The sequence below is a fragment of the Bidens hawaiensis genome, unplaced genomic scaffold, assembly GCF_021521415.1.
Source record: "Bidens hawaiensis isolate Kalapana, Puna unplaced genomic scaffold, B.hawaiensis_p1.1 tig00022235_1, whole genome shotgun sequence".
Lineage (NCBI taxonomy): Eukaryota > Viridiplantae > Streptophyta > Magnoliopsida > Asterales > Asteraceae > Bidens > Bidens hawaiensis.
The window spans coordinates 343,928-369,663 of record NW_027493451.1 but is presented as its reverse complement, the minus strand read 5'-3'; the positions used below and the strand labels follow the sequence as shown (position 1 = coordinate 369,663).

Genomic DNA, 25,736 nt, shown 5'->3' with positions numbered 1-25,736 from the left:
GTTTGACACTGCTTCACAACCAAAAAGAAGGGAGATGCATTTGATTTAAACTTGGAGGTGTCTTCTTTCGTTTCTAGATAGTGAAGTAAGACCAAACTCATGAGTTTATTATTTCAGGTCGGAACAAGTTGATAAGACCCCCTTTTTTGTCCCCATGTCACCATACTGGCGACATGAGGACGAAAAATGGAAAGAGAGGGATGGGGTTTCTCTCGCTTTTGGCATAGTGGGCTCCGATGGGGGCTAGCACGACGGACTATTAGCTCAGTGGTAGAGTGTGCCCCTGATAATTACGTCGTTGTGCATGGGCTTTACAGGAAAATTAATTTTTCTAAATTTGGCCACTTTCAACCCATTTAACTATTTTCTTTTAGTTAAAGTTGTTAATCTTAAGCTTTTTAATCAATTACAATTATTACTATATATAATTTAAAAGTTTGGTGCCGCAAGTGGCCTATTGAGCCACTTGGCGGCACCCTATTGATCAGTACATTTTGTTTGTTTGTTTTTTTAGTTCAGTTACCATTACAAATGTAATGAAAATCGACCAAACTTCATTTTTTTGTTTTAGTTCTAATACCATAACAAACCTATAGAAACCAACTGAGTTCATATAGACTTGCGACCTTATTTAAAGCCCATGACCGACAACGCTCCACTTTACCAATGGACAAGTTTACCAACCGAAACCCCCCCCATTAAAAAAATGGTCGTTGGTCAATCTCAATTTTTATATTTTTTCCGTTTTTTAGTCCCAGTATCGTAACGTATGTAATTAAAACCGACCAAATTCGTGTCAAGTTATCGCCTCAATGCTCGGGACCGCCAACAAGAGTTTTGCCACCGCTCGGGTTTGCCAACCAAATAAACATAATCTTATATATTTTGTTTTCTTATATTTAATGTTTTATATGTTAATTTGACAAATTATTTTTTTGTGTTTTAACCCTTCAATGTTACCAATGTCGTAACGAACGCAGCTGGTACTGATCGAATTCGTGTCGACTCATAATTGTAACGCTCAAATTTTACCAACGCCCGGGTTTCAACGCTGGGGTTTTGCCAGCTGCCCGACGCAACGCGCCGGGTAGAAAAACTAGTTAATCACAAAATACACAAGCAAATCAACCGGTTTATATATGAAAAAGACTAAAATTGCCAAAGCTATAAATACACAATGGCCATGCTCAAGTGTAAGGTTGAAATTGCCACAACCATATATACACAATAATCATGCTCGAATCATTTTGCCATTTTATTAAAGTCATTGCACATATTTACTATTTATGGAAGAAAGTTCGAATTATTAACAAACATGATTATTGCTCGTTTGCATTTTGTTTCGATGTAACCACTACTTTTTAAATATATAACTTAATGTTAAAGAAACATGATTTAGATGTTTAGATTGTTTATAGAGATGAGTATTAGATCAATTTCTTATCAGAAAAAAACATTCTTTTCTACATAGTTTCATAGAAAGAAAATTTAACAATGCCATGGAGAAATAAACAAGGAAAATACAAAAAATCATTTGCAACATATAATGACAAGACACACTAACTTTATATGGCTTCTCTTCCTCTCTTCATCTTATTAACTCTTACCATTATCGCAACGTGTATCTTGTCCATGGTCTTCTCAGCAAACATGAAAAGCTTTTGTCTCCATTGCTTCTTCAGCACCAAAACTACAATAACACCCCAAAACCCTGTTGCAAAACCACATGCTACGTCCACATAAAACCATACCTTGTTGGGCTCATTAGTTGCTTCATATATCTTCTTGGCAATTGTGATTGGGTTTTCATGATTGGAGCAACTCTTTGGCAATGGAGCCCCACATAGACCTTTGTTCCCAACATATATTGATGGATCGATGAGGGTCTGCAACTGATTCCCTGTTGGAATTCGTCCTGACAAGTTGTTGTTTGACAAATTCAAATGGCTCAAAAAATTCAAATCTGTAATGCTTGGAGATATCGGCCCGCTCAAGTTGTTTCCTGATAAATCGAGAGAATTTAACGCTTTCATGTTTCCAATGTGATCTGGAATGCCTCCACTAAGATGATTATTAGACAAGTTAAGACCCACCAATGCATGAAGTGCAGTTAACTCTGTAGGTATTTCTCCCACAAGTTTATTGCTTGAAAGGTCTATGTTTATGACAAGGTCCAGTGTTTTTGTATAGTCAAGATCAACACCTTTCATTACCTGAGTCACCCCCTCCTCAATACTTCTAGGTCCACCATCAGGAGAGCTAGCCATACCATACAATTCTCCTAGACAACGAGGGATGGTTCCTGTTAAATTGTTGTGTGCAACATCCAAAATTCGAAGATATGCATTTTTACACAGAGATCGAGGAATTCCTCCAGTGAAGTTATTTTTGTGTAACCTGAAAACCAACAACATACTTTCTTTTTCTCCAATCCATTCTGGTATTTTTCCGCTGAATGCATTATTACCCAAATCTAAGAACATTAATGCACTTAAATTCCAAATTTCTTGAGGAAGCTCACCACTTAAGTTATTGTCATTCAAGCGTAACCATACCAACGTGGAAGTTGGCCCTACAAAACTTGGAATGACGCCGCTTAGTCCATTTGAGCTTAGCATCAAGAAATTCAACCTTTGCATATTCCTAAGACATTTAGGAATATTTCCTGTTAACTTATTTCTAGAAAGATCAAGTAGTTCCAGATCTATCCTCGTGCACAATGACCATGGAATCGACTCATTGAAAAGGTTGTTTTGCAAACGCAGTTCCGGTTGATTATAAAAATCACCAAAACCAATATAAGGTCTCCCGCTAGGAAGGTTTGTTAAAGGCCCACTAAGGTTGTTATTAGAGAGATCCAAGGAACGAATGATGGGCAACTTTCGCAACCATGTGGGTAGAGGTCCTGAAATGTTTGCATGAGACAAGTCGAATTTATCAAGTTTCCTTTGATTTCGAAGCCACTCTGGAAATCCATTTGCAAGATTGCAAGAGCTAAGATCAACGGTGATCAACTGGAATGGAGGTATCCACTCACGTGAAAAGTTGAATGCCAACTTACTGTTAGAATCTGCATTCAAGTCTTTCAACATCAAAAGTTTAGCAAAATGAGCTTCAATGACTACTCCTTCCAAAGAATTACGAGACATATCAAGAGAACGAAGTTTGGAGAGTCGGCCAATTGAAATCGGAAGTGCCCCACTTAAGAAATTTGAAGACACTGAAAATGATTCTAATGAAACAAGTCTTCCTATAGATTCTGGAATTGAACCATTCAAATGATTAAAAGAAAGGTCAAGTTTTATAAGTTTCTCGGGAAATGTTGGAATGGGTCCCGTTAAGTCGTTTTCATGTAAATCTAATACTTGTAATAATCTTAATCTTCCTAGCGATTCAGGTATAGAACCCTCTAACTTGTTACGAGATAAATATAAGCCTCTTAAATTGGACATTCTTCCTAGGGATTCTGGAAATGTACCATTTAAACTCCCAGCTAAATCCAAACTTTCCAAATCATATTGGTAGCATTGTGATGAGTTTGTTGGCGAGTCAAGAGATTGCATTCGGATATAATTTGAAGACACCCTCAATTGTTTTAGATAACATTGTCTCCATATTCCCACATCCTCGACGTGCTTAAATTGATTATTCGAAAGGTCAAGTTTTTGAAGTTTAGGCATGATTGGAACAGATGAATTCAAAACGCTACCAGAAAGGTCAAGGATTCGTAAGGAAGTCATGTTTGCTAAAATGGATGGAAATCTCCATGGGAAGAAATTTTTGCTAAGATTTAAGTGTTGGATATTAGAAAGGCTAGTGAAGTTATGATGGATATGAGACAGATGGGCCTCTTTGAGGTTACATGATGACAAATGAAGCTCTGACAAAGAAGGGATCATGCTAAGAAAGTTTGCAAGGTTCCGTGTGAGACTAAGATTAAAGGATGAAAGATCTAGGTATTGTAAGGATGTCATGTTTAGAAAAAAGGGAGGAAGTTGACCTTCGAAAAAATTGGAGCTAAGATCTAAATGTCTAATTTTGGAAAGTGTAGTGCTCGAGTTACGAAGAAGACCAAAATCAGAATTGACAAGATCACATTTTGACAAATGCAACTCTTTCAACGAAGGAATCATGTAAAACACCATATCAAGGTTTTTCGCTCCACTAAGAGGCACATAACCCAAATCAAGATACTCGAGCGATGAAAGACCAGAAATCCATGCCATATCATGTACCTCGAATGAGTTTGCATAGAAGTCAAGCTTCTTTAAATTAGAAAGATTTCCAATGTGATGAGGAATAATACCTGAGAATTTTGCTAGAGAAAGATTGAGGTATCTTAGTTGTTTCAAGGATCCAATGAACTCAGGGATCGGGCTATCTTGAAAATCATTCCCACTCAAGTCCAAGTATTTCAGACTCCGTAACTCTCCCAAAGAGGCGCTCACCTCGTTACTAACTAAGTACTCATCACCACCAAAAAGATAAGCTCTCAGATTAAGACTTACAACATTTTTAGTGACATCATCACACATGACTCTATCCCACCTGCAACAATCATCGCCAACCCATGATGACAACATATCATAGGCATCAGTGACATTGTCTTTGAACTTGAGAAGAGCTAGTCGCTCGTGCTCAAAGCAAGACAAACAAGTGTTTATTGTTGCAACCAAATAAATAGTTACAAAAATGAGGTAGAACCCCAAACCCCACTTATTCCCCATTATTCAGCCAGAACTCACTAAAAATGATTTTTTTTTGATGAATTGATGGCTTCATTAGATTAAGGATGTAGTTTATTTATATATCCATAAATGATGAGAAACGTGTTATTGTTGAAGACTTGGAAAATCAGTTCGGCCATTTGTATTCACAAATATGTATTCTTGGTCAACAGACCCCTTTGTACATTTCACACAATTTGTTTTTTTGTTTTGTTTATGTTTACATTTATAAAATTATAATAAATACAAATTGATATGGATTGCAATTTCCCACATTTTTTTGTGTTTACATTTATAATAAATACGTATTGGTATGGAATGCAATGGTTTCAAACAGGCATTAGTATTTCTAAAATTTTTCACACATAGTCTAATGTATTAATTAAACTTGACTATATTCAAACATGCGTCCTAGTGTCCTACGGTTTGTATGAAATGAAAGTTTGTGAACAAATTATGCTTTAAAACTTGTATTATGATTCTTTAAAGTTAGTTACTTAGTATTAGCTCATATATTTAATAAGAGTATATAACTCAGAAGAACATTTATTACTGACTGATAATATGTAAGAGTTAAAAGAGTTTATGAAGATAATCCATGAATCATGCTTTTTAAACAGTCTTGGTTTCTTCGACTGAAATTGTTAAAAAGTAAACATGGTTTCATTTGCCTTGACATAAAGAAACTCGGGTATTTAATATACCAAATGATATTCATAGTTCCGACCAACACAAATTATGTCAAGTATATGCGTTATATAATATACATGATTTATGGTAAAGTATAAACGGTATGATATATATTTTAGTGTTATTCGTATGTGAGAACCCCGATTGCACACCTTAAATTAGTGTTAAGCCCCTCCATTGCCCACATTAAAAAAATTCCTGGGTTCGTCATTGGCGACTGGGACGGGTATGAGGTTATTATTTAAACTTGTACAAAACCCGTCATCACTAGGAAGAATAGAGAGAAAGTAACATAATTATAATATTAACAATAATAAAGGAAAATTTTCAAGTAACTTTATCATTCTTGTAAATGTTAGAATCAACAGAAATAGTTAAAATTGTATTGACATATACAATCTCAAAACATTTTTTGTTTAAGAGCATCGACTTTCTTGTGTTTAAGCTATCGCACTCTTTAAATTTGGAGAGTCCCGTTGCCCCACACCCGCCAGACTATGTTGTTTTAACCGGGTCCACGCTGACTTCAGAGTTTGACTCGGGCGTTCCTTAGAAGCATATACCGCCGGCTACCACTTGATAGTTTGTGCCGTCGATCATAAGAGCAGAACTCGATCTCTTGCATAACACACGGTGGGACGAAAACCCAGGTGGACTCAGGATTCGAACCGACAATCAGCCACAAGGCCCGACAAACGTGCAAAAGGCCCGACACAAATCCTCATTGCCATAATCCACCAAAGTAAACCTGGCAACAATATTGAATTAGAAGCGTAGATCTAGAGAACAAAGAAAGCTCGTAACAATATTGAATCAGAACCATAGATCTTGCCCACTGTTCATCTAGAGAGTGAAATAGTTTCTCATTTCAATGAAGTAATTACAAAAAAAATTTGGAAAATGGAAACTTTCATGAAGTAATTATAATTGTCAAATATGTATACCAATATATATCAATCAATCAATCAATCATACCCAGTAAAATCCCACCGACAGCAGAGCTATAGGTAGGGTCTGGGGAGGGTGGGATGTAGGCACACCGTACCTCTATCCAAAAGAATAAAGAGGTGGCTTCCAGAGAGACCCTCGGCTCTAAGAACATGTGTATGAAGCAAAAAAGGAAATCAAAGTTTAACAGTTATATAAAAAACTACTACTAATTATAATAATATTAATAAAAAGATCACAGTTTAACCGCAATATAAAAGCTAATAATAATAATAATAAAGTATGTAAGGGAAATACCATTATGGTATGTGACCTAAATAAGTTAAGTCTAAGCCCTAAGGTATTCAATTCTCTCTAAAAATCCTTAACTTTAATTCTACTTCTCCACGAATTCCTATCCTCAACCATGTCCTCGGAGAGGTTTAGGTCTATCAAATCATGCCTAATCCTCTCATCCCAAGTCAATTTCGGTCGTCCTCTGCCCCTCCTCCCCTCTATAGCGAAACATATATAATGAAACATATTCTGCTGCACATATATACCAATATATAACGAAACATATTGTACATGTTCTGCTGCACATATAGCATTTGTAGGGGATTAACATTCGTTGTACTAAACATGACACAGTTATACACACCAGAAACACCAAGTAACAAATGTCTTAAAAGGAAAAACATGCATTGATGATATAGATGTAGAATACTTGATCTATATAGCTTTTCTTCCTCTCTTCATCTTGTTAATTCTTACCATGACTACGACGTGTATCTTGTCCATGGTCTTCTCAGCAAACACGAAAAGCTTATGTCTCCATTGTTTCTTCCACACCAAAACTGTAATGACACCCCAAAACCCTGTTGCAAAACCACACATTAAGTCTACATAAAACCATACCTTGTTCGGCTCATCAGCTGCTCCATATTTGTTCTTGGACGTCGTGTTTCGGTCTTCAGAATAAGAGCAATTCTTAGGCAATGGAGTCCCACATAGATATTTATTTCCGGCATATATTGATGGATCGAGAAGGGTTTGCAATTGATTTCCTGTTGGAATTCTTCCGGACAAGTTGTTGTTTGACAAATTCAAATGGCTCAAAAGATTCAAAGATGCAATGCTTAGAGGGATCAACCCGCTCAACTCGTTTCCTGAAAGATCGAGTGACATTAACGCTTTCATGTTTCCAATGTCGCCTGGAATGCCTCCAGTAAGATGATTATTGGAAATATTCAGACCCATGAGTGCACAAAGTGCAGTTAACTGTACAGGTAATTCTCCGATAAGTTTATTGCTTGACAGGTCCATGTTAATAACAAATTGCCATGTTTTCGTGTATTCAAGAAAACTGCCTTTCATTTCCTGAACCAATACCTCCTCTGTGCCATCAAATGTCAGCGGCACATGTTCATTATAATAAACCATGCCTTGCAATTGCCCTAGACAACGAGGGATGGTTCCTGTTAACTTGTTGTGTGCAACATCCAAAATTCGAACATTTTCATTCGAGCACAAAGATTGAGGAATTTCTCCAGTGAAGTTATTTTTGTGTAGCCTAAACACACGCAACGATTTAAGTTTCTCTCCGATCCATTCTGGTATTTCTCCACATAATACATTATCACCCAAATCTAAAACCATTAACTCGCTTAAATTCCAGAGATCTTGAGGAAGCTCACCATGAAAGTTATTGTCATTCAAGTGTAACGTTCCCAGGGATGAAAGATTCATGATAAAACTTGGAATGACGCCACTCAGCCCATCTAAGCTTAGCATCATGACATACAAGTTTCGCAGATTCTTAAGACAGTCGGGAATTTTCCCAGTTAACTTATTTTTGGAAAGATTAAGTTCATATAAATGTTTCCACTTGCACAATGACCTTGGAATTGACCCATTAAAAATGTTATTGTTCAGAGATAATAACGGGTAACTTATACCATGCTCAGTTCCCCCACTAGGAAGGTTGGTAATGCGTCCGCTCAGGTTGTTGTGAGAAAGATTTATGAAACGAATAATGGGCATCTTTCGCAACCATGTGGGCAGAGGTCCCGAAATGTAAGCATTAGACAAGTCTAAAATAGTAAGTTTCCTCTGATTTCGAAGCTATCGTGGAAATGTGTTTGCAATCTTGCAATAACTGAGATTTATAGCTATCAACTGGAACGGAGGCAGCCACTCACGTGAAATATTAAATGTCAACTTAGTGTTAGAAGCTACATACAGAGGCGGATCTAGAAATTTTCATTACGGGGGGCACAAATGGACCGGGTAAAAAATAGGTCGGGTCAAAGAGAATGAGCCGGCAAACATTTTTGAAGCCCTAGAGCGGAATAAACTTTTGGGACACATGAAAAAGAATTAATCCTTTTTTTCACATACTATTTAAAATTTAAGTTGCATTTTGTTAAAAAACTGAACTCTAAATAAAATAAAATAAATAAATGTTAAATATTTGAACTTTAAATCATATATATATAAAAGTTATTTAAGTAAAAAGTGAAAAACAAGTTAAACAACTATATATTTAAAGAATTTATAATTTTTGTGGTAATAACGTTGGAAACAATTAAAATCATAAAAATACAGTGACACAACACATATGCTTACATGTATAAAATCCTAAATTAAGCAGCTAACATTAAAAAAAACACACGTGATGATAACATATAGGTGAATTAATTACTTCCATTTGAGTGGATCTATATGGCTTCTCTTCCTCTCGTCATGATCTTGTTTTGACCGCAACGTGTATCTTGTCCATGGTCTCCTCAGCAAATACAAAAAGCTTACGTCTCCACTGCTTCTTCAACATCAAAACTATGATAACACCCCAAAACCCTATTGCAAAACCCCACGTTATGTCCATATAAAACCATACCATGTTCGGCTCATTAGCTGTTTCATATTTTTTCTTTGCAATTGCAGTGGGGTCTTGTTGATTGGAGCAATTATTTGGCAATGGATCCCCACATAGATATTTGTTCCCACCATATATTGATGGATCGATGAGGGTCTGCAATTGATTTCCTGTTGGAATTCGGCCCGACAAGTTGTTGTTTGACAAATTTAAATGGCTTAAAAAAGTCAAAGCTGCAATGCTTGGAGGAATCCACCCACTCAACTCGTTTCCTGAAAAATCGAGAGATATTAACGCGGTCATGTTTCCAATGTTGTCTGGAATGCCTCCACTAAGATGATTATTGGAGAAATTGAGACCCACCAATCCACTTAGTGCAGTTAATTGTACGGGTATCTCTCCGGAAAGTTTATTGCTTGAAAGGTCCATGTTAGTGAAATAATACCAATTGCTCGTATATTCAAGAGCAATGCCTTTAACTATCTGAGTCAACGCCTCCTCAGTACCTTCACCAAAGTCAACAAGGTAATGATCGTTAACCATACCTTGCAATTCTCCTAAGCAATGAGGGATTGCTCCTCTTAAGTTGTTATGCGCAACATCCAAAATTTGAAGCTCTGAATTCGTGCACAAAGATCGAGGAATTTCTCCTGTAAAATTATTGTTGTGTAACCTAAAAACCCACAAACCTTTCATTTTCTCTCCAATCCATTTGGGTATTTTTCCACATAATGCATTATCACCCAAATCTAAGACATTTAGCCAACTTAACCTCCAAATATCTTCAGGAGGCTCACCACTAAAGTTATTATCGTTCAAGTTTAACAATTTCAACATTGAAAAATTCCCTATAAAACTTGGAAGGATGCCACTTAACTCATTTGAGTTTAATCTCAAGAATTGCAATCCATGCAGATTCTTGAAACATTTGGGAATTTCCCCAGTTAACTTGTTATTGGACAGATCAAGATAAAGTAAATCTGTCCTCTTGCACAAGGACCACGGAATCGACTCATAAAAAGTGTTATTTTGAAGAAATAATCTTTGGTTAAAAAAATACCAATCATCATCAATATTAGTAACCCCACTAGGAAGGTTGGTTAAAGGTCCACTGATGTTGTTGTGGGAGAGATCTAAGAAAGGAATGTTGGGCATCTTTCTCAACCATGTGGGCAAAGGTCCTGAAATGGTTGTATTATACAATATTAATCTATGAAGTTCCCTCTGACTTCGAAGCCACTGTGGAAATCCGTTTACAATCTGGCAAGATGTGAGATCAATTTGTATTAACTGGAATGGAGGAAGCCACTCATGTGAAACGTTGATTATCAACTTATTGTTAAAAGCTGCATTCAAGTCCTTTAACATTGAAAGGTTTGCAAAATGGGATTCGAAAACAACTCCCTCCAAAGAATTATGAGAGACGTCAAGAGAACGGAGTTTAGAGAGTTGGCCAATAGAAACTGGAATTGAACCATTCAAGTCATTACCAGAAAGGTGAAGTTCAGTAAGTTTCTGAGGGAATGTCGGAACATGACCTGTTAACTTGTTAGACGATAGATCTAATACTTGTAATGATTTTAATTTTCTCACAGATAATGGAATTGAACCTGGTAAGTTGTTTGAAGATAGGTCTAAGTGTTGGATGTTAGAAAGGGTTGTTAAATTATGAAAAACATGAGACAGATGTGTCTCTTGATTGTTACAATATGACAAGTGGAGCTCTAATGAAGAAGGGATCATGTTTAGCAAGTTCACAAAGTTTGATGTTGCACTAAGAGGAATGAATGAAAGCTCTAGGGATTGTAGAGATGTCATGTTTTGAAAAAAGTGAGGGAGTTGGCTTGTGAAATAATTCCAACTAAGATCCAGGTGTTCGATGTTGGAAAGTGTAGTGCTCAAATTACGAAGCAGGTCACGTTCATCAATTACAAGACCACAACGTGACAAACTTAACACTTTTAACGATAGAGTCTGATAAAGCACCACGTCAAGGATTTTCGTTTGACTAAGATTTGCGTAACTTAAGTCAAGATGCTCAAGCGACGAAAGCCTGGAAATCGATGACACATCATGTGCAATTAGGTCATGTACATTATAGATGTCTGAACTAAGATCAAGAGTCTTTAAATTGGAAAGATTTCCAATGTGATGAGAAATGATCCCAGAAAAACCTGCATTGGAGAGATTGAGGTAGGTCAGTTGTTTCAAGGATCCAATGAACTTGGGGAATCGGCTTCCATAAAAAACATTCCCACTCAAGTCCATGTATTTCAGATGCTTCAACTCTCTTAAAGAAGTGCCTAGCGCTTTACTAACCAAGTATTCTCCAAAAGAAACTGAAAAATCACCCCTGAGATGAAGACTGTCAACATTTCCAGTTACACCATCACACATGACTCTTTTCCAGCGGCAGCAGTCATTTCCAACCCATGAAGACAACATACCATTACGGTCTGTGACACTTTGTTTGAACTTGATGAGAGCTAGTCGCTCATGTTCAAAGCAAGCCACAGTGGTATTGCGAGCACTCAAACCGGTATTTGTGGCTGTAACCAAAAATATAGTTACAAAAATGAAATGGAGCCTCAAACCCCACTTATTCCCCATTATTTGATCCCACAGCCCTGATTAATTAAGCTAGTAAAATGTTGAACTTTGAAGGTGGATTCTTATAATGAAGTGATGGGTGAGATTAACTTCACTGTCATTTATAGATCTCGAAATGAACAGAAACTATGACAACTATTGACGTGGAGACTGGAAATCAATACAGCGATATTTCCGGTTATACAAATATTTGGTCCACAAACACATGTTCTTTGGGTCCTACTCTGTTTTCTTTTTCTCCCCATAAAACTTTAAAGTTAAAAGTCAGTTGTCTCCTAGATATTTCCGGTTATACAAATATTTGGTTTTTTATTTTAACAACTAATTTTTTTCAATCAATTTCATCCCATATTTCAAGTGAGACTAGAATCGATAATCGTGTAGTTGTAAAACATACATCTTTGTTATTAAACCAAGTTAGTGATTGTATATAAAAGTTTGTATTGATAACAACACATTAATATACTGATTAATGAAGAGAAACGTGTTGTTATTGAAGACTTTTCAAGTCAATTCAACCATTGTAGTCATAGACATGTATTCTTTGGGCCCCTCTATCTATATTTCTTTTCTGGAATTGAAGAACACGATTATTTTTTATATTTATATTTGTAATCTATAGGTTTGAACCTTTGACCTCCTATTTAACACTCTAATTATCATACTCCATCACCAAGGTAGGAATGATTTCATTTCACAAATTTTTTAATCTTTTTTTTTATATTTATATTTATAATAAATGTAATATGATATGGAATCAATGCATTCAAACAAACAGTTTTCACACATATAATGTATTAATTAAGTTTGAATTTATTTAAGATAGAATTACAAATTTTGTCTTTAAAATATATGCGATATATGGATCACAATGCATTTGCTTTTTGTCCTTTACATTAGTTGTCATCTAATAACTCAGTTAAATCCAAACATTCCAAAACTTGACAGGTTTTTTTTAACATATTTTATTTAGTTTCTTTTTAATAATATATTTATCTTGTTTTTTAATTATAAACACTTAAATAGTATGCGTAAAAAGACTTAAATGCCCTCACATGCCAAGACTTAAAGAGGTTTTTGGATGCCAGTTAGTCAAAATAACAAAAATCAAACAAACATGCAATGTAAATGACACTGCCTGCAAATAAACTGTTTAAATAACCTGATCCATAAATTGCATATGTTTAAATGACAAAATTTGTAATTATGTCTTTAATTAAACATTGGTACGGTTTGAGTTAATGAAACGAAATTTGTGAACTATAAAATATATATTATGATTATATAAAGTAAATATTAATAAGTATAACTCGGAGAATTTTTATTACTGTGATTGATAACATTATAAAGTTAAAATAGTTTTTAACTTGGCTTGGCATAACGAAACTCGAGTCTAATATCAAATCATCCACATATACAAATGAATAACTTATCCAACGAGTTTTGGTCTTTATATAGTTTTTCATAACATTTTTTTTTAAATACTATCTCCTATTTATGCTTCTAATCAGTACTACACTCTGGTCAATATAGCCCGGTTAAAATTGTAATAAAACCGGTCAAATTAAAACTGGGCTATATTCCGGGAAGTCCAGTTAGAAGAATAATAAGAGTTGGTTGCATGACCAGTCACTATTTTACATGACCTAGTCTTTTTATGGAACCGGACACCATGAATGTGACCCGTTATTAATAAAAAAAAAATACCAAACATAATTATGCTTAAAATAACTTGTTATATGAGATGATAATAATAGAAATTCTTCAAAATAATATTATAATAGGAGCCATTTTGACTCATTATCCAACATTCCAACCCGTTGCCAGCCCATTGTAAATGTAATTTGATCAGCCCAAAATTTTTAGCTAGAATTTAATACTTGTTACTTGATTTCAAGCATCAGTAATTAAACAACCATTCATCGCATGTTATGATATGATATGTATAACACCAGTGTCGAAGCTTGGACTAAGACACCGGGAGGGCCGAACTCAAAATGTATACAAAATTTCACAAACAAGAGGGTCGGGCTCAAGTTTTCGACCATACATAGCTAAATTTACACTACGTGTAATAAATCTCAGCCGAAAGAGGGTAGATTTACAATACTCCACAAACAAACAAGGGGGGGGGGGGCATCCAGCCCTAAGTAAACTTCGCCAACGTATAACACTTGATAGAGGAACATAGTCAGTCACACACTAAAATGTTTTGCAGCTTATATATATTAGGCTGTGTGTAGTGAATGGACTACAAAATTGGAGAATTTTTGAAACGTGGCCATGGGGGCGATATGTAGCCCAGGTGGTGGGTTGTAGCCCACAAATCGCCTCACCCTCCATTACTTGCTCGCCACATCACCAAGTCCGGCCATCAAACAAGCTGGCGACAAATATATGCCCCCCCTCCCCCACCCACCTACTTTTCACCCCTGGGCGGTGTTCCTTGCCAAAGTCACCCCTTTGTCGCCTAAATTGCCGCCCCACTATACTTAACCTTAGGAATCATTCTAACTAAGAAGGCTGAAAGACTCGTTAATTACTCAAATTTAACTAACACACTTTTTGTTTAACCCATATAAAATTGTCGAATCCAAGTCTTATTTTGAGACTTCTCGAGATAAGAATTGGTCTAAACTAAGCGAGGCAAAACGAGTGGGTAGGGTAGGGTCATGTAACAGGTCAGGCAGGCATGCTCAGTCGGAAACGGGTCAGTTTGGTTTGTGTCAAAATCGAGTTTAATCAAAATGGGTTCGGATTGAAATGAGAAGTTTTAATAAAAAGAAAGTCACAATGGAGTAGAAGAAAATTATTGCAATTTAGCTCATACTAGCATGCCAACATAGTAAAATGATGAGCAGCAGCTAATCAACCATATCCCAAGACAATCAACACCACCCACCACCATCACCCTTTCTAACTAATTTGCTGAGGCTGATGATTCTAAATGAACACCTGGTAAAATCGTTCGGTATGGTTCCTCTTTTATTTCTTTTAATTTTTTTTTCGTCAGGCCATTTGATGCCTTCAAGAAAATAAAAGTCCTATGGGTTTTAAAACCAGATTAACAGAAGCACGTATTTTCTGCCTGGAATATTTTTTTATAGTTAGGTTTTTTGTGAAAAATAATTGTTTACATATTAATACATTCACAAGCCCACAGTTCCACACCATATAACAAATCCCTAATATATATGTGGAATTACTTCCATTCGAAAGGATCTATATGGTTTCTATAGATCTCTTCATCTTGTTAACTCTTACAATGACAGCAACGTGCATCTCGTCCGTCATATCCTCAGCAAACATGAAAAGCTTACGTCTCTGCTGCTTGTTCAACATCAAAACTATGATAACACCCCAAAACCCTGTTGCAAAACCACATGTTATATCCAGATAAAACCATACCTTGTTGGGCTCATGAGCTGCTTCACTTATGGGTTTGTGCTATTCATGAGCTTTGTAAGGAGCCATGATTTGTCCAAAATAGAGTTAAAGTGGATTAACAACCAAGATGATGGTCGTTAATGGTAGAGTGATGGTAAAATTCCGACTTAGTGGGAAGTCATTCTGTTAAAGTCGGTATTTTCATCTTAAAATCATCGAAAACAAAGCAACTATGGACGAAGGAAAACCGACTAATGGAAGACAGAGTGGTGGAAAACAATAAGTTTTCGGCCAGGGTGACTCGACATTTTTGGAGGTCTAAAGCTAGTTCTATAATCGTGTCTTTTCCGTAGCACCATATATATTAATCAAATCTAAGTTGCAGATGATAGTATTCTTAGCAAACAACATCTACATATGCTGACATTGTCTTTAGTAAAATGTGGAGACTATTCAGTGTTTTATAATCATTGTAGAGGTAGGGTACCAAAAAGACCCAAATACCCTTAAGTACCACCCGTGGGTCATAGAAAATCCTCTTGTAGGACACCCGCGGGACACATGGATCACCCACATATCACGATTGAGGAGGAACGTCCTCATAACACACGCAGAAGCATCCTGGCATCCTCAAAAGTCATCCGCAAGACAGGACATCTGTCCGCCTAAACAACCGGAAGACAGTGCCAGCGGGACATCTGTCATCACTCAAGTACTCTCTAGAAGAAGGTTTACGATTCTAACTTGGGGAATACGTGACATACTAACCAATGAATAAAGGACACCTGGCCAGGTTGTTATAACCGTGCACATGGCCGGGGTGCGATCCGTCCTATCATTTGGTAACAAGTGTCCAGGTTGTTATACTCATGCACATGAGACGTATAGCTCAACCTATCACAAGAGGACACTTGTCCAGACGGTTATCAGAGATCTTCTAGAAGAGGACAGCTGCCCAATGATCTTCCTTCATCATTCGGCTATAAATACCTTGTCAAAAGGTATGCGGTATTCATTCACTCACCTACATTCTGACTACACTTAGTCTATTTACTTCAGTACCCTCTTCATAACGAACGTTACTGATTCTCACGCCAGAGGGTGGTTACAGGAAGACCCCCCCCCTCTTGTCCTTCCTATAACGAGACTCACGGTGTCTGTTTTGCAAGTTCCGGTCACTGAACTTTGGGAAGTCTTACTCATATCGTGGTAGTAGTTATCATATTGTACCATGTGGACTCATTGGATCCAGGACCCATACCCGGGGAGCGGATCCGTGTTTCTTCATTGGCGCCATCCGTGGGACTCGAACCCACGACCACGTGGTGGGCATTCATTCAAAAACATATATAGACCATTCTGGGGATTGATTTGCAAGCGTATATACGCAATGCTGGTGGTTTTGAATTTGATGGTGGCGAGATTGGTTTCTCCAGGATTGGGAAAAGATAGATGAGTGAATTAAGGGTAGAATCAGAGATGACAAGGAAACATATGGGACTTGTATGTGTATATGATTACATTTGAAATTTTTTACCGTTTTGGATGGGTATGGAATTGGGTGATATACCTATTTACTAAACTGGATTACGCGATAACACATACATGTTTACCCAATTAAATACTCGACTTGATTTTCTTTGTTTTTAGTATGAGCGGTATATTATTCCTAGTTCCTAACAACTCGATTTAATTTTGGTATATACGATATCTAATACCGGAGAGTAAGATTGTTTGATCAATTCTTTCGTTTTGATTCTTTCTTGGTTCTTTTCTCTTTCGTCTCAGATCATTTAACTCATACCATGATTGCAACGTGATCTTGTTAACTATGTGGCTTCTCTTCCTCTCCTCATGATCTTGTTAACTCTTACCATGACTGCAACGTGCATCTTGTCCAAGGTCTCCTCAACAAACACGAATATCTTATGTTTCCACTTCTTCTTCAGCACCAAGACTACAATAGCACCCCAAAACCCTGTTGCAAACCCACACGTTATGTCCAAAAACAACCATACCTTGTTTGGCTCATCAGCTGCTTCATATTTGTTCTTCGCCGTTGCAGTTGGGTCTTCATGGTTGGAGCAATTCTTTGGCAACGGAACTCCACATAGATCTTTGTTCCCACCATATATTGATGGATCGATGAGGGTCTGTAATTGATTTCCTGTTGGAATTCGTCCCGACAAGTTGTTGTTTGACAAATTCAAATGGCTTAAAAATGTCAATTTTGAAATACTTGGAGGGATCGGGCCGTCTAACTCGTTTCCTGATAAATCAAGAGAGTTTAATGCTGTCATGTTTCCAATGCTCTTTGGAATGCCTCCATTAAGATGATTAATGGACAAATTGAGACCCCCCAATGCACGAAGTGCCGTCAACTCTACAGGTATTTCTCCGACAAAATTATTGCTTGAAAGGTCCATGTTTATAACTAAATACCATGTTTTTGTATATTCAAGAGCAATGCCTTTCATTACCTGAGTCAACCCCTCCTCGATACCATAGTCAATAATGATACCCATATCAACGTGAATCATACCTTCTAGCTCTCCTAAACAATGAGGGAGTGTTCCTCTTAAGTTGTTATGTGCTACATCTAATATTCGAAACCCTAAATTTGTGCACAAAGATCGAGGAATTTCTCCTGTAAAGTTGTTGTTGTGTAACCTAAAAAACCGCAAAGATTTAATTTTTTTTCCAAGGTATTCGGGTAATTTTCCGCAGAATGCATTATCTCCCAGATCTAAAACCTCTAGCCTAGTTAAATTCCAAATTCCAACGAGAAGCTCACCACTAAATTTATTTTTATTTAAGTTTAAAAAGACTAATGATGACATATTCCCTATAAAACTCGGAATGACACCATGTAACTCATTTGAACTTAATCTTAGGAACCACAATTTTTGTAGATTTTTAAAACATTTTGGAATTTCCAAGGTTAACTTGTTATTGGAAAGATCAATATAAACTAAATCTGTCCTCTTGCACAAGAACCATGGAATTGACTCACTAAAAATATTATTTTGAAGTAATAATATCGGTTGAACGAAATCTCCATCATCATCATCATCATCATCATCATCATCAATATTAGTAACCCCGCTAGCAATGTTGGTTAAACGCCCACTAAGGTTGTTGTGGGAGAGATCTAAGAGAGGAATGATGGGCATCTTTCGCAACCATGTGGGCAGAGGTCCTGAAATGGTTGTATTGGACAGTATTAATGTATAAAGTTCCCTCTGACTTCGAAGCCACTGTGGAAATCCGTTTACAATCTGGCAAGATGTGAGATCAATTTGTATTAACTGGAATGAAGGAAGCCACTCATGTGAAACGTTGATTATCAATTTATTGTTAAAACCTGCATTCAAGTCCTTTAACATCGAAAGGTTTGCAAAATGGCATTCGAAAACAACTCCCTCCAAGGAATTATGAGAGACATCAAGGGAAATAAGTTTAGAGAGTTGCCCAATTGAAACTGGAATAGTCCCACTTAACTTATTGCCTGCTAGAAGCAAAGTTGTTAAAGAAGCTAATCTTCCAATTGATTCTGGAATTGAACCATTCAAGTCATTACCAGAAAGGTGAAGTTTAGTAAGTTTCCTAGGGAATGTCGGAACAGGACCAATTAACTTGTTAGACGACAGATCTAATACTTGTAACGATTTTAATTTTCTCACAGATCTTGGAATTGTGCCTGTTAACTCGTTGGAAGATAGATGCAAGTGTTGGATGTTAGATAGGGTTGTAAAATTATGAAAAATATGAGATAGATCTGTCTCTTGGTGGTTACACCATCACACGTGACTCTTTCCCAGCGGCAACAGTCATTTCCAACCCATGATGACAACATACCATCACGGTCTGTGACACTTTGTTTGAACTTGATGAGAGCTAGTCGCTCATGTTCAAAGCAAGCCACAGTGGTATTATGAGCACTCAAACTGATATTTGTGGCTGTAACCAAAAATATAGTTACAAAAATGAAATGGAGCCTCAAACCCCACTTATTCCCCATTATTTGATCCCACAACCCTGATTAAGCTAGTATAATACTGAACTTTGAAGGTGGATTATTATAATGAAGTGATGGGCTCTTGAGATTATCTAAACTGTTCATTTATAGATAATAGAAATGAACAGAAAATTATGCCATGGAAGACTTGGAAGTTGGAAGTCAATGAGGCATTTTATATCCACAAACTAGTAATCTTTGGGTTCTACTCTGTGTTTCTTTTCTCCACACGATATATGAATTGATCGGAAAACGATGCTTTACAAACAAACACTAAATTTTTTTGAACATTCCACAAAATAGTACAAAACTTTAAAATGTATAAAATAAATTTAATTTTTCTTTCATACTTCTTAAATTTAGCCTATTTTTAAAAGTGTTTTGTAAAAAGACCTTAGTTTTTGCCCAAAAGATTTATGTAAATAAAGTTTGATATGCTATTTACAAATTTAATTACATGTTTAAAAGTTTATAAATCTAACTATTTATAACTTTTACTGAGAGATGTAATTCATTATGAATAAATAACCTTAGCATTCAAATGGCTGTACGTACAAACAAAATAGTCTCATGACTTATACAACTTTTTCGTTCTCGAGCGGGATCGATTCAGTCTTTCAAGTTTGATCATCCTGCTGTAGGTTTAAAATATAAAATCATCATACCTGGCACTTTTAGGAAACTATTATTTCCCAAATAGAACTTGGCCAATAGAATAAGGAACTGACATTGGAGAAGCCTCATTTACTCATCCCCCTCACATTAAGCCTTAATCCTTTCATCAAGAAGGGATGTCAACCAACTGAGTTTGGCAACTGGAGAAGATCATGAACTCGTGCTTATGCCACCATTAGATATATATTGGTTTCTACACCCCTTAAATCACTATACTTTATATAAAAAAAAATACTTTTTTATTTTAACAAGATAGTAGTAAATATTATCTTAAGAAAGCTACATAATATTTGAGAAGATATAACAGGACTACTACTTTACCAAAAAGACTATGTGATAAGAATGAGGTTGAAAGAGTTGTAATTATTCAAGTTTAGAAACTTATTGTTTAACCAAACTAAATGTGTAGAGTCCAAGTCTTATTTGGAGGTTTCTCAAGATGAGAAATCTAGGCCTGGAAAAATGGGTAAGTTGGGTGGGGCCATGTAACGGGCCAGTCAGGGTCAGTCAGAAACGAAAGTTTGGTTTAGGTTAAAACGGTTTTGATCACAGTATGAATAGTAGATTAGTAGGAAATTATTTAAATTAAGCTCATACTAGCAAGTTAATTTGATCTGTATAAGCCAACCAACCATATCCCAAGACCAATTTCGACCGATTAACTTCGTTACCGTTATCGATATTAAGTAGAAATAAAAGCAATACCCCTTAATAAAAATAATAAAGGTAATAAAAAACTCAAAAACAGAAATATAAAACTTTTTTTCAGATCGGTTTTGTTATGTAATAAAATCTAATATTAAACAATTTCTAAATCATTTTTTAAAACCAGATGCAAAGAAAAAGTGAGTTTTATTATTTTCAATACGTTTTCTTTTATATTTTACTTAAATAGGAAAATGATAATAGAAATGATTCTTATCCAATAAAACTAGGAGTAAGAAATTCTAGTTTTCAATAAAACATCCATTTTGATAAATAATTTTCAAATAACTCCACAATTACATAATCTTTTGGCCATGCTATGTTTTATCTTTTTCTTCACACAAAAGGCTTTGAAAAATTCCAACAATGCATATTAAGTCAATGACAAGCAGTTAAATTCGTTTTTTGATTACTTGAAAGTCAAGCTGCAGTTTCTAAAGTAATTTACTGCAATATTTTTGTTATTTATTTGTGTTCGGGTCTGCTACTACATTCTCGGTCTGTATTTAATTGTGTTCGTTTTTGTTACTACATTCTCGGTCTGATCAATTTGTGTTACGGGTTAATACAATTTAATTTTGACTGTATAAAGTCAAACTGCAGTTTGGAGTTAATAAGTTGACCTTTTTTAGTACATATGGTTCAATGTAAAAGTCAAATATGGTGATATAATATTTAGTGTGCAGCACTCTGCTTAAAGAGAATTGTTAGTGTTGTTCATTTCAACATGTATAAGTTGTTGAGAATGCAGCCATTACAACACTTGAGGCATACAAATAATAGTAAGTTCAGTAAAAGTCGTTGTTTGTTAATAAGATCCTATGACATGAAGATGGTAAAAAAATTAGCATATTAGATGGTGCCGATGGCATGGCTTGTGGGTACTACTCAATTACTTGCGGTCATGACTCAAAACACATAATCAAACTGTTACACCAAACGGCTAAAAAGAATAATTAGTGGACTTACAACTATTTTAAAAATTGCAAGCACATATCTTTCATAACACCGATGGCAAATAATTTGACTTCACATAATGGGATATCACAAATTCAAATTAAATTTAAAATCATACATAATAATCAAAGATAAACATGTACCTGCAGCTGCTTTGTGACTTGTGTAGAGATGGTAAGGAAAATTGCAATCAATATCCTTAACCCTAGTTTTTAGTTAGGGGTGAAATTAAAGGTGGAACTTGTAATATATTCAACGGACCGGAATCAAAGGTGAAACTTGCAAATACCGTGACAGTCGACAGAAGTGCAGCGTGACACCATCGAAACCAAACCAAGTCGCCATAAATGCCATCATGGTGTTGTTGCTGCCAAGGGTCTCTGCTTAGAACGAAGGTAAGGCCGAGATGGGAGGAAGAAGTGAAGGGTTGTGAGTTATGAGGGGTGAAGGAGTGGATGTTTCCTACAAAGCTGGTGGCCGGAGTTTTGCCTAGAAATCACTTTAGTAACTAACTACCCACTTTGAAGTTTGTGATTGGTTTCATACGTGTGAAAACGTAAGTGGCCCCTCCGATGAATAGTAAAATTAGTGAGATAACCGAAGGAGGCTTTTTAATATATATATATAATAGCAACCATTTTGTTGTTTCAAGGTCACTATGATCTAAAAACAATCTGTTATATATAGTTTTGTGATGTGTCATCCCTTATTTTGCTATAATATGTTATATATAGTTTTGTGATGATTCATTATGTTGACAAATGAATATATATGTAGACGTCTGGCAGTAGCATGTGCATGTGAAGATCGCTGATTACATATGGTGATGGCAAAGTTTCAAAAGCTTGTGAGACATTTGCTTACCGTCATATTTAATTAGAATTTCTGGATAACAGATGGATCTAAGCTAGTGGGATTGAACAGGCCAGTCCCTTCTAGCATTACACTTTTGCCAAACTTATCAGACTTGTGAGTAGTATCTTAAATATCACATTAGTTAATTTGCTTGAAATTATGATTAGTTGTGGTAATTGATAATTAGTGACTTGGGAGGAGCAGACTCACTTTGTTCACCTTTTGGTAACACATCTTTTAAAACACTGTGAGTACTTGAATTTTTCATACTAATGATGTATTGCCATTTTATTCTTTTTATTTATTTTAAATTTTATACTGTTAGGATCTTAAAGCGTATAGGGACCAAAAGATTTCTAGGCCTGGACTTCAGCCCCCTACAACTGACTTAGCACACTGCACACCACAGTTCCGTTGTTTTGCCAGTTGAAAAATGGCCATGAGATGATCATTTTGTTATGTTATTTTTCATGTAAGGACACTCTAAACCTGCATTTTGATCTATGTGTTGAAGCATATGGCACATTCGTTACTTAATGTTAGTTTATTTTCTTGAAATCAGACATTTATTTGTCATCCATTAGAAAATAAGATTTTCTTGATGAGGATAGTGTTAACAGATGTTATGCGAGGCACTCAATAAAGACTTCATTTTCAGGCCTTGTTAAATACATGACAAGGTACTTTTATATTTCTCTTAATATCATTTCATCTCTAAACAAACTGTTCTTATTTTTTGAGTTTATAATTCACTGCAACACAAGTTTTTGCTGCTTAGCAATACCTATTTGTTTGTTACTAATAAGATTCATAGTCAAGGTGGAAACAGACGCATTGTGTGGTGTTTATAACCAAATAGAATTTCAAGTCCAATAATTCAGGTATTTAACTACCGATTTTCCATTATATATCATTTGAAATCTTTTGACTGATATGTAAATTTACTTTTGATCTGTAGTTTCTTGTAAGGGAAGACGCTTTTGCTCAGTTTATGTGACCTTGTTGTCGCTGAACTTGAGATCCAGGTTAGCTTCACAATTGTCACTTTAATTATACGTTTTCTTTTCATGCTCAAATTTATTTTTTAAACTTTTTTCTTCAGGCGTTGTTAAACATTGCAAAAGAAATTGCTTGTTATGGCATTCTTGCTGGTTCAAGAAAAATAAATGGGAAACACATCTGATCTCTTCTTTTAAAGGTAATTATTATGGCGTTTTAACTATCAATGTGGATATCTGTTAATGTTTGGTAGTATTAGTATATTTCTACTTTCTTTTGGATGAATGTTGGCAAATTCTATATCATGTTGCAGATAACTTTCTGTTACCAAGGATGTAATAAAAATATATGATTTTGGATTTGCACGAGAAATCGTTCATAACCACCTTACACCGAGTATGTTTCAACATGCTGGTGAGTTATCAATCATCCTTTTTAATAAATTTTACATGAAAACAACTTGTTACCATATTATCTTTGTGCTAGTTAGTGAAATAGATTTTGTTACCAGAATTAATAAGAATTATCTTCTTGCTAGTTACTTAGTGAAAACAACTTGTTACCTAAATTTTTTCTCAGGTTGGGAAAAGGGAAGACAGATGCATCGATGTTGATATTGATGGAATTTGTGAAGAATGATAGACTTTTGTGGCAAACTTCATATTCCGGTGAAATTTTGCATTGACATTGATATTGTTAATTTTGAGATGTTTGTAATTTGTATTTTATGAAATATTGTATGAAATGTATTGTAATGTTCAATGTATTTGTTTTATTGTATATTTTGAGATGTTAATTGTCATTTAATGTGAAAATTAGTAATTCATCAAAAAAAAATATTATTATAAAACACCTAAAAACATGACACGCAAATGCGTGTAAAAAATTGGCTCCTTTTATATTTCATAGAAACATCCAAACGATTTACAATGAAGTGGCAGGTAAGCGGGCAACAAGCTGCGCCGCAACCCCCTTTTGGATAGCAAACCCAATCCTACTAAAAACAAAGTTTTGATTCTTATGGGATGATACGTTACTATACACAACTTTCTGAACCCTATTCAAAAGGTCCACGGCATCCGGAGCTAAGAAACCAAAAGTGTCAAAGGCGAAGGGGATAAACACGTGTTAATTCTCCAAACAAGCTCTCTCGTGTTTAGCAACCTTGCCCGATGCCGCCTTCAATGCTGTCTGGCCTGCTACAAATCCAGTGTCCCTAATCCCAACAAGAGGGGACACTCCTGTGAGGTCGACACAAGCGTGTTTTCCCCCTACCCACCCAAAAACAAGTATATCGGCCGGTCGTAATGTAGATCTTCCTTCTTGAGGATCCGTAAGAAAGTTTACGGGGGCTTCATTTTTAGCCGAAATTCCGGCTCGTTTAAGAACATCGCATAGAACATCCCTCACCAAATCATGCCTGTACTTAAACCCTTGCAACTCTTTGCAGTAAACCGCATACTCGCCAAAAGAATCTAAACAAACCTTACGGCAAACCGGGCACGGCTCATCTACCGGAAACAAAGGGATCATTAACCGATACTTCAGGATGGCCCGGTACTCCAAAGCCGACATATGTTGGCCCAATCCTTCAATAGGGAGAACACTTAAGAAATCTTGAGCCCGAGGAGCCCAAAGACACTCAAACACCGCTTTCTGACTAGGGGATAAATCAAACTTCATTTCCAAACTCTTGATGATTCCACTATAAAGAGCACTCGCCAAAGCATGTTGGGCTTTAGGGGGGGCGGTGTCTTTATTAGAGAAATCGCTAATTTCAAAATCGGGAAGTGAAATGTGCAACCGATCTATCGCACTCTTATAATCGGAGTCAAACCCATCAATACCACAACCTCGAAGAATGTGGTCTTGTAATTCCCAAGATTGCGCCCTCGAGGCCACAAACGCATAAGTAGAAACGTCTGAAGCTGAACATAAACCCAAACCTCCAAAACGAGTCGGAAGTGATGCCAACCTCCAATGAAAATCTCCAAAGAAGGGACCACCACAAACCACGATGTCCTCAATCGCCCCCCGAAGGCCATTGTCAAACACAGAAACTGTTTCCCCTACATACACAGGTTGGCATGTTCTGAGACCAAACAACAACTTTCCAACTCCCATACATGAGCAGAGCAAAAGGAGCTCGCATTGAGGGTCCCGCAAATGCGGGAGATAGCTCATCAACTCCACAGCTCGCGAAGCCCTTTTCATAGCAAGTTCACTGATGAACCCGGCATCCCGGCTAACGGCTCCCCTGAGGAGTTTCACACCTAGCACCGGTCTTCCAATCTCACAGGGAAACACC

The 25,736-nt window shown here is 36.2% G+C and overlaps 3 protein-coding genes and 1 long non-coding RNA gene across 5 annotated transcripts; 1 reads left to right on the top strand and 3 right to left on the bottom strand.

Annotated features, from left to right (window-relative positions):
- Positions 1–1,565: 1,565 nt before the first annotated feature.
- On the bottom strand, positions 1,566–4,728 carry LOC143564999 (uncharacterized). Its single transcript, XM_077052113.1, has 2 exons — positions 1,752–4,728; positions 1,566–1,673 (listed from the first exon to the last, which is right to left on the bottom strand). The coding sequence occupies exons 1-2, from the start codon at positions 4,725–4,727 to the stop codon at positions 1,566–1,568; spliced, it is 3,084 nt and encodes a 1,027-aa protein (XP_076908228.1). The 5' UTR covers position 4,728.
- Positions 4,729–9,050: 4,322 nt separating this feature from the next.
- On the bottom strand, positions 9,051–11,899 carry LOC143565024 (receptor-like protein EIX1). Its single transcript, XM_077052131.1, has one exon. The coding sequence runs from the start codon at positions 11,830–11,832 to the stop codon at positions 9,088–9,090; it is 2,745 nt and encodes a 914-aa protein (XP_076908246.1). The 5' UTR covers positions 11,833–11,899; the 3' UTR covers positions 9,051–9,087.
- A 5,149-nt stretch (positions 11,900–17,048) lies between these two features.
- LOC143565031 (uncharacterized) lies at positions 17,049–19,240 on the bottom strand. The gene is made up of 2 exons (XM_077052135.1): positions 19,078–19,240; positions 17,049–19,003 (listed from the first exon to the last, which is right to left on the bottom strand). The coding sequence occupies exons 1-2, from the start codon at positions 19,238–19,240 to the stop codon at positions 17,049–17,051; spliced, it is 2,118 nt and encodes a 705-aa protein (XP_076908250.1).
- Positions 19,241–22,942: 3,702 nt separating this feature from the next.
- LOC143564998 (uncharacterized) lies at positions 22,943–24,259 on the top strand. 2 transcript variants are annotated; one of them, XR_013140982.1, is made up of 4 exons: positions 22,943–23,454; positions 23,532–23,627; positions 23,742–23,842; positions 24,008–24,259. It is a non-coding gene; the product is annotated as an uncharacterized LOC143564998 (long non-coding RNA). The 2 variants fall into 2 exon arrangements; XR_013140981.1 differs by having other exon boundaries at positions 22,954–23,454; positions 23,742–24,259.
- Positions 24,260–25,736: the final 1,477 nt, after the last annotated feature.